General features: G+C 39.0%; 1 protein-coding gene across 1 annotated transcript in view; it reads right to left on the bottom strand.

Annotated features, from left to right (window-relative positions):
* Positions 1-12,810: 12,810 nt before the first annotated feature.
* The window catches only part of adamts18 (ADAM metallopeptidase with thrombospondin type 1 motif, 18), a gene marked incomplete at its 5' end in the record, with an annotated part of 66,113 nt that continues 63,428 nt past the window's right edge, over positions 12,811-15,495 (bottom strand). Inside the window, 2 exons of the mRNA XM_084404325.1 lie at positions 12,811-13,826; positions 15,313-15,478. Of these exons, the coding sequence (XP_084260451.1) occupies positions 13,708-13,826; positions 15,313-15,478 (285 nt within the window). The 3' untranslated portion in view covers positions 12,811-13,707. The remainder of the gene's footprint in view (positions 13,827-15,312; positions 15,479-15,495) is intronic.

The following is a 15,495-nucleotide window of genomic DNA, read 5'->3' as shown; positions in this document are numbered from 1 at the left end:
TAGACGGTGGGCTCTTGGGGGGGGGGGGGGGGGGGCCTGGCAGACTGTAGAGAAAAGAGTAAACTTCCCACAGCAAGGGCTTATGGGAATGCAATCATCCCCCTCTCCACCCCCGATTGTGGATCCCAAATGAGAATGTGAGCCTCCCAGAGCAAAACAGACCTTATTGGCGCTGGAGAATGCTAATGATTGTTTATTCTTTCTTTGAGAAGGTGATGGGGGGGAGGGGGGTTGGAGAGGTGATTGATTTGCTTCATTTGCTGTGATATCTATTGTAATTGTTACCGTGTTTGACAGCTGTGCCTTGGGCTTTGGGCACATGCAGAGAAGGAAAGTGCGCTCGTGGCGCTCGCTGTCGCTCCCCTTAATAATGGAGTGATTTGTAAATATGATTTATTTATTTTAAAGTTATTAGAGGCGCACACGCTTTATTTGTTTTGTGTTTGAGCGCGTCACGCGAAGGCTCCCGAGCCCGTCAGGAGCGTGGCTCGGCTTTCAGTGACAGCTTGTTTTGTGCTTTAATAACGACAACGGGTAGCAACGCTGCCACAACTCACCACTTTCATGCTCACTTTACTAGAGGCGACGAGTTGAAAAAAATAAACTAAAAGAAAGAAAGAACACGACTTAAGTGCGAGCTGTAACTGTCATCGACACTCCCCTGTCTCCTGCTGACAAATTTGACAGCTCTGAAGCAAAACAGTTGCAGGTAGCTGAGATAGTGGCGTTATCTTTGGAGATGGCAGGCCAGTTTTGAGTTATACCTGCCTGTCACTTGTCTTTTAGAGGGATCTTCAGAGACAGCCGTGTAAAAATAGCTCGCCTTTAGAGTGCTGAACACCGTCTCTGTCAATTTCTATGAGTTTTTTTAGACAAACTATGCACAATGTCAGCTCCACCAAACAGACACTTAAACAAAGATGCACAGCAGTTACCACCAACTAAAGTAAAGGAAGTGTGACAGCTCCTGTATACATACTGAAAACTGAAACCTGTGATTTCTCATATACATTTCACAAATGGTTAAAGCTCACATGTGAAAACCTGAACCTCTTTTTGATTACTGAAGCTTTGTTCCATGTCCAATAATGCTAAAATGTAATACAAGTATTTGGGCTGTGTCGATAATTTTGACGATTAATTGAGTAATCGTATATTTTCTGTGGTAATAAAAATAGCCTTTAAAATGACTTAAAATACATATACAATAACAATGAGGCAACAATATTTGGTTCAAATAAAGTATCAAAAGCAAGTGATCATGTGGTTTTATAGAACAACACTCTTAAAATACATACATCATATAAACAGTCACCTTATGTATTATAACTTGCCTGCAGAGGACGCCAACGGCCTGGTGTTGTTACACTTTACAGCAGATCAAATCCTTGTTTAATATTGGCCAAATGACATTTAGTTCAAATGTTTACTTAATCTTTCATATTTGCCCACCTCTTTACGATAGAAATGCTACAGCCACTGTAATTTCTTGAACAAGAATATTGTAACCATTGTGTTCCTGTTTAGTCTTATTAGTCACATGTCTTTTGTTTTCCCGCCACTTATCCGTTGCCATGTCTACCATGATTAATTCATCATCATCACCTGTGTCTTGTCAATCACCTTCATCTGTGTCACCTGGTTTATGTTCATCAGTGTCTGTATTTAGTTCCCTCTGTTCAGTCAGTCTTGGTCCGTTCTCGTCTATGTAACGTCGTTACCTGTGTGTGTATCCTGCCATTTTGTGTCGCTTGAGTTATATAAGTGAACACTTTGTATTGGAGCCTTCTGCCTTCCTCGTCTTCTTCTGCCTGCACACACCCTGACAAATATAGAGTGTTTAAAATTTGAAATCGCAATGAACAACAGTTTTCATATTTAGAAACATATTGATGTATTCTCTTGTGTTGGCGTAGGTTTATAAATGATTTTCCTTAAAAATCTGATGAAATGGTGCACATTGTGTACCCATATGAATGTTATAAGCAACCCAAACTCAGAGCATATGAAGAGATATGACTCTCAGATGCTCTCTACGCATGTAAATGTCAACAGTTTATGTGGCGAACGAAGATGCTCTCAGATGCACGTAATCTACACGCGTGTAAAGAACGGTCTAATAATGGAGTTCTGGTATTTTGCCAGTACTTGACATGGCAAATTGCAACTGTGGAATTTTTTTTTAATTGAGTACATAAATTAATAGAGGAATCGTGACAGCCCTAGTGATTTTTCAATCTTTTTGGATGATTGTGAGATAGTAAAAAAAATGTATTGAACCATATTCTAGTTTACTCAAAACACATTAAAAATTAAATAGCAAGACACTTGTTCTATAGCGACTATCTTCTGAATTAAAGTTTTTTTTTTTTTGGAGACATAAAGTCAAAAATGTCAATGATATAACTGTCCTAAAAATATTATAATAAAAGAAAAGCCTCTTAAATTCTTTAAAAGAAAACCTTACTGAGTACTCCAGCATAATCATCACATATTCAATAATGGGGATTGTCATTTATGACCAACCAGCATTTTTTTTTTTTTTTATTAATTAAAAATTAACCTGATTATGATTAAAAAAAATTAAAAAAAATTAAAAAAAATCTAAACTGTATGAAACCAACAAGAATTCAAAGTAACTTTGAAAGCATTTGTGTTTAATTTAGATTTCTGCTTTTGTGCCATTGACCAGAATCCATAAAAGAGTATAACAATGAAATGATCTAAATCCATTTGATGCATCTAAACAAATGTTGTGGTCAAACAGGAATACATCAGTCCCCAGATTTTGCATCAGAAAAGAAAGCTATACTCTGCATCTACACATTTGCAAGTGCAGATCCTCCTTAAATGCTCATGTGATCACTTCTGAAGTTCATCCCTGAAGGAATCGAATTCTGTTTCCATGTCCTCGGAGACAAAGCCTGCAGCTCAACAGCAGGTGAGCACCTCCCTCTACTGGAGTCAAGCGGAACAGTGCTGCTTCACTTGCTGCTTCCTCTCGAACGTCCCCGTTCTAAAGGGACGTCTGGCATTCTTCATGCGTACAATGAAATATGCAGCAGCCACTCAAGCAGAAAGGGCTTCACTGACCTGTGCCATGTGCTTCATACCAACGCACAGGTGGCAATAGCTGAGGTGACCTGTTCCCTCCCACTGTTTGTATTACTATGTAAAATAAATCGATGTCCTCCAACACAGCATCTCAGGGGAGGCGAGAAGAGAGAAGAGGGTCAGTCTGTAGGTGTATGTGTGAGTGTGTGTGTGTGTGTGTGTGTGTTCAGGTACGAGGCTGTTTCACAATATGAAATATTGAAATACACTGACAAGAAATGGATCCGCTTTCGGCAGTAAATTGATTAATTCTAGAGTGTCAAAAGGAAGGACTTCAGATTGCCAGTGGTTTTTAAGGTAATACGCTACAACAGTTTAAGAGTCATGAAATGCATCGCAATAGCCTTGAAGTGGAGAGGTTAAAGTGGAGGAGAGAGAGAAAGAGAATACAGGAATGAACGCTCCTCTCGTCATGTACAAGCATCTTTTCTCTGCGCCAAGGTCAGCGAGGCTGAAGAGGAGGCAGCGGCTGTCTGCTGCTATAGGAATTGTAATCAATTCTTACATTTCAAGGGGAGCAAAATCTGAACAAGTCGCTCAAAGGAAGATAGATGAGAGAGCACAGCCACAAACACTCAGATCAATAATATTCATAGCGTACAGGGAAAAAACCCAATAAATTACTATTTTAATCAATGATCTGTGGAGGAGATGTACAGAGACATGCTGCAGTAAATTTGCCCTTAACCATTGCAAAATGCATTATTCAGAAAAGCGAGGGAAAGGGGGTGTTTGTGGATTTCTCAGTTTGAAGTGCCAACATTGTGCTTCCATTGCTTCACTGTTTATCTATCTATGTGTGTAGGTGGGATGTGAAAGTAAGTGAGCATAGAGAGGAATATATTAGGACAATGTAACATTTCAAATAGACGTGTGGATGTCCAATTAAAAGCTAATAAGATAAATAATAATCATAATTGGGTTTTATCGTGCTGTGTCTGAGCATCTCCGACTGGAGTCTCACAATGGAATACGAGGCAAAAAAGAAAAGGAAAAAAGGCAAAGCTGAAAGGAAATTTTAGAAATAGTCCTTTTCATTTTAGTCAACGTGACCGGCTACATCTTCTGATCCCAGTGCTTTATAATTTGATAAGGTGACAATACAATCTCAGTGCCACAAAACATTAAGCTCCTTCATCTCCGTCTGTGCAAATTATGTGAAAATGTGTGGTTGTTATCTTAAAGGGATAGTTCTGTCATCATTTACTCACTCTCATGTTGTTCCAAACCCGTATGACTTGCTTTCTTCCGTGAAACACAAAAGGAGAAAATGTGAAGACAATTTGTTTCAATGATCTTTTCCATGCAATTTGAATAAACTCGAGCTTTTAAGCATAGGAAAAAAAAAAAAAAATCACAAAACCATCTTAGAAGAAAAGAAAAAAACACCAAGATAAAAGCATCATAAAAGTGATCCTTGTGCATCATACAATAGCATTGAGTGAGAAACACCAACATTTTAATTGTTTTTCAACGACAGCCTTTCTCTCCAGTAAGATGTTAAAGTGTAACTTACCTGATTTTCAACCTACTTTATATTGTTACAATGTCGACAGAGGGTTATTAATGGAACATTTATTGTAAGAGTGGGTTTAGCACAAAAAATGGCATTGTACGTTGTCTTCTCTTTAAAGTGTAAATTGCAGGTTAAATTTTTCACGAAGATAATGCAATGTGCTTATTAAACATAAAGATAAGAACCGCCCACCATTGTTGTGCATGTTTTTTATACCAAAATGCTGAATATAATATGAAAAGTTGGTACTTTTTACAGTGGTTTTAAAGCTGCATTCAGTAACTTCGGGATTTCTTCGCTGTATTCTCGCTTTTTGCTCGCAGGTTTCTCTCTAGAGCTCCCCCCACAGCTTCGGAATAGATATTTGACAACACTGTTGTAAAAACTCGTTGGCGATTCTCAGACACCAGAGGCTAGCAGATCAACGACATCAAAGCAGATGGGACATTCTTTAAAACGTCTTCTTCATTCGGGTTCGAACAGCGTGAGGGAGCGCAATAATGACGGCATTTTAGCAGATTTCTTTTGGCCGTAAAGCAATTGTTTACATCGCGAGACCTGATATCACGCGAGACTTCCTGACGCGGCAGCCGGCGGCCCGCCGCCCCAAAGTTGCAAGTGCGTATTTTCCGCTCAGGGGCACCAGGGGGGTGCGAAACGACCACCATTCAACCCGAAATAAGTAATATAACCATTCCAATGACTCTGAAGCTGTTCAGTTAAGGTAAAAAAAGTTACTAGTTCACCTTTAAGCACTCCCTCTCCCTTCCACTAGGCTGGGCGTGACGTCATAAGAGGGACTCCAAGCCTAGAGTTACCGTTAGTCTAACGGCAAGTAGTAGGCTAACTTTAGCAGTTATATTGGAGACCTAGCTAGCAAAAATGGTTGACTATTGTGTTTGTGCGGGATGTATGAATACATCAAAATTCACCTCCACGGCGTTCAGAGTTCGGTTGCTCGGCACTCTGTGGTTTTTGTTCATCTTTCGCTAACTGGACCCCGCCGCAAAAACACACTTGCCCTCCCGCGGGCTGCGCTCATCCGCCTTGAGCTCGGTCCGTCCAAAACGGCTTTTCTCGGCTTAATCCAGTTAAAGGCGGGTATCTCGCGACAGCTCCCTCTTGTTGCGGAGTTGCGTTTTAGCACTGACAATATCGCGTTCTGTCAGCAGATGCCGGCAAAGCGCCATTGTGCCTGTGCAGTGTGTGCATCTCTACAGCTCTGATTAGGACTACTGACACGATGTCTTCAGTCGTTGTCCCTCCTTGCTATTCTACATGACGGCAAGATTTTGAAAAGACTTTGGCTTGTTCCAGTCTTCCATTCGTTCTCCATAGTCAAGCCACAAACAGTAGGAATCTAGCAGAGTATGGGTTGCCACTCCCTCTTATGACGTCATCATCCAGATACTGTAAAAAACACGCTACCTTTGAAGAAACCTCAATAAATGTTATTTTAACGCATTTTAAGACAGAAATTTTTACATACATATTGAGCACTTTAAACAGCACTATGGTAAAAATGGAACACTATATGGTTTGGGTTTGGGCACAATTGGTATAACAGTTTCTTTCAGTTTTTCTCTTCCGTTTGGTCTACATACAACCTCGTGTTTGTGGTTTGAAATGTTGTCTACAAACACAAAGATATTTCAGATTTTCCATCACGGTGTTCTCTCTGTATTTATGATTCTTTACAGCCTTACTGCCTACAACGCGCTGGATCCTTCACTGGAAACCGAAAGTAACTCACTCCCGCTAAATGTTTACTCTTCAAATTCTTGCTCCTGGGAACAATACAATTCAATACCATTATGACTAAAACGTTTGCTAAGAAGTATTTTCTACTAAAGCAAGAGAGTATTTGACTCTAGTAAGCATAACACCATAGCAGACTGGTGGGAGTGGCCTTTATAGATCAACAATATTGTCCTACATAAAGAGGAAAACAACAGCCTTTTTTTCTGGTCAGGTAGCACAGATTTTGTTTTATTTTTTGCCTTTCTACAGTATAAGCAGACTAGTTTTATTGAAAACCCTTTTTGGCAGCAGTGAAGTACCCCTTAAACTGCTACAGTATGAGTCAGTGCATTGATTTATTGCAATGATATGACTCAAAAGATTAAGACACCGCGACTTCTAGTTGGCCGGGAAATGTTAGGGAGGATGTCACCATTTTAGTGATTTTGAGTGAGATCAAAATCGTGTGTGTGTGTGTGTGTGTGTGTGTGTGTGTGTGTGTGTGTGAGAATTTTGGTCTGTTTCTGGCACAGAGATATAGTATGTAAAACAGAAAACTTTGTATATAGCATAAGAGTTATACGGACTTATATGGACTTATTATGGCACTTTTGCATCCTTTTTGAAGTTTGAAAGCTTCAGTCTCTATTCTTTGTAAATGGATGGAAAAGAGCATAGAAAACAGCCTTCAATTTTTCCTTTTGTGCTCTGCAGAAGAAATAAAGTAATATTGGTATGAAATGACAAGAAAGCCAGTAAAAGATGAAAGAAATGAAATTTTTCCCTTTAAGGAACAACTGTATTTCTATCTGAACTGACCCTTAAAATATTGTTGTTGGTGTAATCCAATGTAGTTGGGTTGATTTACACCTATTAAATAATATTTCTGCCTTGAGTAAAACTACTTAATCGAGATGTTACCACAAAACCATCTTCACAGTGCAGGTTTTATGAGAAATGTCAAGTTCTATAACACAGCCCTATTTTCCCCCCAAAAGCCTGTAAAACGTGGGTGGCATTCCTCAAATCTCCCCTAAATAGACTCTCTGACAGGGTTTTAATGCCACCAGTAAAACTTTTCAAAGTCGCAGAGCTTCCAGGAGTCGAGACTGTGGGGGTCAGGGGTCTTCCGCTCAGCTGGAGAGGCAGCCACACAAAGGTGGAGCAAGCCACTATCAGTCCCTTTGAGATGATAATCTGCGAGATCGCTCTTGCAGCGACAAACGGGGCAACGGAGACTGCCATCTTTACATTACTGAGAAAAGGCCAATGCCGACTGACAGCTACAAATGAGCCCCGCTCCTGAGCCTAGACACAATCACAGCCATCTAAACCCACACTGACGTTTTAATCCTCCCGAAATAACCTACGCTGAAATTCTCCCACAGAGGCAATGAGAAATGGTGTGTGTGCGTGTGTGTGTGCGCGTGCATGTGCGTGTGTGTGTGTAAAAATCAAGAATTGGGAAGAGAAGAGCAGACACTGAGAGGGATGCTTGTGTGAATATCCTGTATGAGTGCAACTGTGATTCTAGATCAGTGGTTCTCAACTGGTTTTGCCTCAGGATCCAGACTTTACAATGAACATGGGGATGGGTGATATGACCAAAAGTTTATATTGTGATATGTGTCATTTCATTTTCACAACAATGATATAGGCCTACATCACATTATAGGTAACTTTTCTGGAAATCAATTTGTTACAATATCAACATTTTGGATAGCAGTGAATATTCAAAATTCTCTGAATCAATTTCAATATTACAGCAAAAACTAATTATAATAAACAGGGATTTAGGTTTTATAGGTCTATCTTCCAGTAGTGTTCAATAAGAAATACTACTAAATGAAGTAATCAAGTGTAAAAAAAAAAAACATAAATTTGTTTACAATTTTGTAATAAAAAAATACAAAAACATAAATTACAATCAAAATGCTTTAATTTTATTAAAGTTACAAAAGTTATTCATCAAGAGCCGTGAGTGTATAACGGAAGTTATGATAGTCTTTTCTTCCCTATTTTAACATGTATCCAAGTGAAACTGCTTCTAAAAATAAGAATAAATTTAGGGCGGGACATGATTTTGTCCATCGGGAATTAATTGTATTGTTGGATTGCTAATGCTGCGATCTCATGTGAGTGACAGGTTTACCCACCCTCACACCGAAAAAAAACTCATCATCAGAGATGTCATTGGGACAGGGAGGGGAATTTATTTTGATTTTAAAATTACAATGAATAAAAAAAAAATTAAAAAAGAATGCATGTGCACTGATAAATCATTTGTTGGCTAATAAATACTGCAATATTCCATAAAAAAAAAATGAAAAAAGAATTGTCCATTTTTATTTTATGGTGACTTAGCAGGTTGCTGTCACTTTAAGATCTAATGTACAGAGTCAATATATTGACACGTTGATAATCGATTTTTCCCCAACTGTTTACATTCACTTTACACGAATAGTCGATTTATTAATCAACTGTTTCAACCTGCACGTGCCCAAGATGTGCAAAAACTGTGCAGATATGTCGATTCTCTCTATCAAGTCAAGTTGCTTTTATACCCCTTCATACAATATAGATTGTTTAAAAGCAGCTTTACAGGGAAAAACAGGAAAATAATGATTCAATGATGATGCATAGTAGCTCTAAAAAGAAAATAGTGTAATTATTCTGATGAGGTCTGTTCAGGGTTGATTCAGCTCTGTTTATCTGCAAAGACCATCAAATATAAAATGAGTTCAGTTTGCAGCTCCATAGAAAACAGTGACGTCCCGCTCTGTTCAGATCTCATACAATATTGTCAGTGCAATCAAATTAATATTGCTTAATATTAAGTGTCCCCAACTAAGCAAGCCAGAGGCAACAGTGGCAAGGAACCCAAACTCCATTGGTGACAGAGAAGAAGAAAAGTGTGTAACATATACTGTTATATATATCTCCATAATGCCAAACCCTAATTGGACACAAACTGTGCACCATCATAGTACCAAAATAGTGAACTAAACTGCATAATGTCCATAAAATGCAAAGTACTCAATCACAAACAGCCAGACAGAACCGCACAAGGGCCAGTTCCCTGTTTTGGCACGTTTTCACTCCTCCAACACCAAATATAAGAACTTAATGAGATGTTTCAAATAATATCCGATTCAAAACTTTTGCAAGTCTCTCCTTGTCAATATTTGATTGTTAATATACATGAGGAGGGATCCAATGATAATTTAGTGTGGGTGGGGCTTCCTGACACTACCCTGTTTTTTGTTTTGTTTTTAATTTGGCTAGCTTTGGCTATTGACAGATGAATTTTTGCCAGGAAACTGTAGAGTCTGTTTGGATAATGAACTCAAACAACAAACGGGGAAATGGGAAGTGGAACCTTTTAAAACTTTATCAACTATACATGAAGTTTTATGTAACAAAGTTCGGGAGGAGCATGTTCAGGTAATCATCCAATCAGCACAAGAAGAAGCCAGTATAAATAAAGCCTTCCCTTTCTTCCTGTCTCATGACAAATTTCTCAGCATCCCGCCACCACCCCAGCACCTCACATTCAGATGGGTCTGCTCATAGATACCCATGATCTATACATTCATAGGGGGGAGTACTCTGGGGTCGGGCCGAATTCCGAGCTCGGAGCCCTCCCCCCGGACAGCAAGCCAAATACGCATTATAATATTACATCAGATTTCATTAACATGTGAACTCGTGAAACAGTTTTATAGTTATGTATCCTGTAAATGTGCATTCTCCCATAGAGTGATCTATTGTCTGCAAGGGCACAGAGTGAATTCTAGATGATACCCTTTAGCTGATGATTGGAGATATGTCTTAAAGAGATGACAGCTCTCACTTCATCTAAGGGCTGCAAAAGAGAGAAAGAGAGTGTGCTTATATGGCCAGTTCCCTGTTAAGAAAGCCTGTCAGAAGTCAGGGGTACTCTAAAGAAGCATCATACTGCCGGAGCTGAAGTGACACAGTGACATAGAATTCCAGAGAGTGAAGAGACTGTGTGCATGTTTGTGTGAGCAGGCAAGGAGAGAGAGAGAGAGAGAGAAACAAAGAGAGTTTTGCACCATGCACAAGAGGATAGAGAAATGCCACAGACATGCTTGGTATTCAGTCTTCATAATCAGTGTCTGTGCATCCAGTGACACGGATGAGAAATTGCTCCTTTCTTTTACGAGTCTCTCGATGCTGTCAGAAATTATCACAAATAATTGTACACACAGGAAATTAAGAAATATGACAAAAATGACAAATGAATGCATATTATGAGGAGGAATAGATATTCAAGAGTGTCGAGGGAGGACTTAAGCAAACTCTGTGTGATTTACTAGGGCATTTAGTACACACAGGAACATTTCGCCTGGAACACAAAAAGAGAAGTGAGGAATATGAATGTTTGGGGTATTTAACGTTACGGTTGGCTGGGACACATTGCTATCTGTTTTATAGTTTTTTTTTTCATGTGTTTATAGCTTATTATTACTATGCATGCAGTCTGTCCCTTAGTGGCACATTTTAAATAACGTTTTATATTTGCACAAGAACAAGTCTGTTTTCCTTGTCGATAATATGCTAGGGAGTATTTTGTCTAAACTCCACTTTGCTTCTGGCTTGATGTTCATAGTAATTTGTTGTGATGACAGCATATCATTTTTCATTCCTTAAATATTGCAGCATTTTCATCATTCAAGGGCTTTCTGTACTCGCCATTGCAGGAGCAGTAGCAGAAAAAAGCCTCACTAGAGGAATACAGTAAATCAGAGACTTTTTATTATAAAACTTTCAGTGGAAGTATTAAATTTCACACTTACAGTGTGCTATTATACCGTCAGCTCCTCTCCAGACAACACTGTAGCCCAGGAACTATTTAGACATAGCAATAAATTACAAAAAAATTAAATTCAGACATTGAAGAAAGACACGACTCATCATTTGTACAACATACATAATGTCAAAACAAGGCTAAACAATGTATTTTTCCATTTGTTTGTGATTAGGAACATGTTTATAGTCAAGTAAGGAAAAAAAAATAAACATACTGTAAAAGAACAAGAGTTGATTTATGGAGATCCAGAAGTTCTACAACTAAATGAAAGTACCCTTTAAAATGGTTCAGGCAACAACAAAAAAAGAAGAGGACAGAGCAACCTGCAGTGCAACATCTACTTTTAAAAGTGACCTTTTGCACTTCTTAGTGTATGCAAATATCCCTTCCAGGGATTGGGAGTTGGTAATGAAGTGTTTGGAATGAAACGAGGACAGAATGAGTGGTGGTGCTATACCTCATGTGCCATCTGCTCCAATGTTTATTGTTAGAGCAGGACCGTCATTCCTGAATCCTGTTACTAAGCTGAGACTCCACTCTTCTGTCAAGCTCAAAACATTAGCCCAACAACTACAACACACAGAGAGATAGAAACAGAAAGAGATGAAGAGCACTAACAAAGTAAACTGAGATGAGGTCCCAAGTCCTCAGAGGCTTGGGTTTGTTAGCTGCTGCTCCTCCTCCTCCTGAACATGACACTCACTCCTGCACACTAATTGGTCCCTCCAAAGTGACTGAGCACAACCTTCTGTACTCTCTCTGACACTCGTCCGGGACGAGCTCAGTCCTCTCGTACGCCTTGTGGGAGACAGCACTGCATGGACTGCACACAAATTACACACACATACTGGCACTCATACACATAGTTCATCCGCCAATGGACCCACTACATATTTCAGCAGAAGCACTGAACTTCATTAATGATAAATCTATCTTGTCTGCTTTAGTCTTCTGTGGCGATCAAACAGGATTGTGACTCAGCCTTACAGGTCAGACCAGTTCTACAGAGGAAATTGAGCATGTTAATGTTTGTTAAAATCAGAAGCCTGTAGATGCTGTCTTGACTACAGGATTTTGACCAATGTAAAAGTTTAAGTTACTTTGTAAACATACAAGAGTAGAGGGGTTTTATACTGAAGTAAACATAAGATTGTGATGTACGGTAAGTTGAATTCACTGAATCACAAACAAAATTAACAATGGAATGAGAATGAGCACTTCACTTCTTATAGCACCAAAAACATTAATTCATTGATAAGCAGTCAAGCAGGCAGTATTAGGGTGTGGTCACATTTACCACTGTTCGGCAAAATCTAGTAGTTTCAATAGGAATTCATGCGATCGGGAATTCGGCGTGAGGGCAAACGATTTTCCCATGCAGATTTCGCAACAGGTCACATGGATTCAATGCGTTTACCAACAGAACGCTGCTTGTTTTAAATATGATAATGGTTTTTGCTGAAAAATGTGACCACACCTTTAGACTAAATGATTACAGGCTAAGGAGTCGTGATGCAGGCTAGATGCAGACGTGAGAAAAATGTGAGATGCAGCGCGGACGAAGAGTAAAAAACAAAACAAACAAGAAAGCACACAGCAGAACATCTCAAAACAGCCTTTTATGGAATATGCTGCAACCAAAACCGAAAATATCTGAAAAGCAGAATCCTATTTTTTAAATGAAAATAATAATAATAAAATCACCCCAGCTATAGCTAAACTCTTCCTCCGACAAATGATTGTACTGTATACACACTCGATGCTAGCCCCAGCCCTGGCTTTTTCTGATTGGTCCACTATTTTGAATTTGACATTGATAAGTTCTGCTGTGCGTAAAACGTTGAACTTCTCTGAACTTGACCCGTTGTCTTAAAAATGAAGCGCTAATGTGTGAGCCGAAAAAAGAAAGAAAAAATCAAGACGCGGAGTAACGGTCAGAGATGTTCATCAAGTACGTGTTACATAGAAAAACTATTAAAAAGCAGTGCAGTGGGACACAAAAACACTGTAGAGATGTAGTCTCACTTCTGACCAGATCTTCTGGTTATGGGTTCGACTGGAGCTCAAAGAGCGAACCCCAAATAATAAAGTACTTCAGGTGTGCACATTAACCAGAGTAACTCCGATGCTCATTTGGTGCTCTTCAGTGTAGCATATAAATCAACTGATGATGGAAGTCTCTTAATGGCTTTAACCAATGGTCACATCTCCAATCTTAAGAGAACAAACATAAAATTATTTACAAAATAAATGTTCTGCGGATTGGTTATTAAAGAACCACAATTCTAGTTTTGATACACCATCGATGTACAGAGTTTCTCGAGTTCCTCGATACCAAGCTCTCATTATCTCTCATCAGTCCAAGACAAGGTCCACTGGAATGCCTCTTTCTGTGCCACACCTCGCAAATGTCAACTTTGTCCGTAGTGGTCATCTTTATCACAATGATTTACAGATCTCAAAGAGTCGTGAGGAGGCTTGTGGGATGTGAAGATCTTCTGATTTACTGTCTTTTGGCGGAGCAGGACTTGCAGCATTGTTGACCGTAGAATTTGTGATTACAAACACCATGCTGAGGCACCAGATGACACCAGCTGAAGAAGTCGATGCAAGGCTGGCCTTCTGTTAATGGGAAGACACATAATGACTATTATTTATTTTGAGCCTTAAAAACAACAGTGCGCACACAAGCACTCAGTGTTTTTGTAAGTACTGTTTACTCTGAATAGATACATTGTGGCGATGTTGCAAACCACTTGGAATTACTGCACCAGCATACTGATAAGGACCTGACCTGCTCTCTGAAGGCCCTCACTCAGTTATCCCATGAGAATAAACAATTATATAAATACACACACACACACACACACTTATGACTCTGTGGTATGTGCCATGTACTACCAGAGAAAGAGATGAAGATCTCTACATTCTAACTGTCATAATATTTAAACATAACAATTATGATTTGTTCATTTAAATTATATTGTTTTATCACACAATGTATGTCAGTTTCTTATTGTTAAATAGTGGCGCACAATGTCATTTGACCTACTATGTGGTCGTAAATCAACAAGTAAAAAGCACATTGTTTTACCACTACATAATGAATAAATGTAAACACCAGTGATGTTTATCAAGCTTGATAATTGATTATGATACATACAGTATGTAATCAAGGCAACAATGACACTTAACACTATGGAAAATATACATGAATTTATGCAATTGGCAGATGCTTCATCGTAAAGTAAATTCATGGTATACATTTTATCAGTATATGTTTCCTGAGAATCCAACCCATGACATTACTAACATCACGCTCTGCCAGTTGAGCTACAGAACAAGATATGAGAGTTCATTACAAATTCAGAAGTATGTCCACTCAGGCATTGCAGGTACTGTTGAGTGAGATAACAGTTGAGCTAAAAGTTGGGGTGGTGTTCAAGGTGGCAACCGAAGGTGAGAACCTCCCTGTACGTTCTGTGGTCGCATCACATAAATGTCGTGGAAATCAATTTCCTGGTTGTGTACTATTCTAAAACTGCAAGGAAGGAAGAGAACTAACAATGTGAGTAGATTAACTGCTTTCACTTCACATTGTGTAAACAGTCTGGTCATGAGGCTGTTTCTATTTCAGTCTGCAGCACAAGCCCTATCTAGGCTCTTGTCAATTCTAAAATGCAATTTTTTCTATTTGAATATGACGGCATGATGGCAAAGCTGACTTTTCAGCATCATTACTCCAGTCTTCAGTGTCACATGATCCTTTAGAAATCATTCTAATATGCTGATTTACAGCTCAAGAAACATTTCTTATTATTATTATCAATGTTGAAAAAACAAAATTGTGAAAAACATGACATTTCTTTCAGGATTCTTTGATGAATAAAAACGTCCAGACTATGATTTGAAATAGAAATCTTTTGTAAAATTATAAATGTCTTTACTGTCAATTTTGATCAATTTAATGCATTCTTGCTGCATAAAAGTATTAATTTCTTTTAAAAAAGTCCAAAACTTTTGAACGGTAGTGTGTACTGAAGTCGCTTTTGGATTTAAGTGCCTTCTAAATTAATACATTTACATTTAAAGGCCAAGTAGCTTGTACCTTTAAGTGTGGGTGAGAGAGGTGGGACTGGACCAGGACAGAAGTGTGTATTGCAGGCCCGTGAGCTTATGGGTCTCTGATGAGGTAAACAGCCCACTGACGGACGCCCCTGTCTCAGACACTGAACGCTCCGTGTCTGCACCCCACCGCCACAGGACACTGTGCACTGAAAGACACATGAAC

This window comes from Rutilus rutilus (assembly GCF_951802725.1).
Source record: "Rutilus rutilus genome assembly, chromosome: 3".
Taxonomy (NCBI): domain Eukaryota; kingdom Metazoa; phylum Chordata; class Actinopteri; order Cypriniformes; family Leuciscidae; genus Rutilus; species Rutilus rutilus.
The sequence above is the reverse complement of the archived record's forward strand: the minus strand, read 5'-3'. Positions and strand labels throughout refer to the sequence as shown.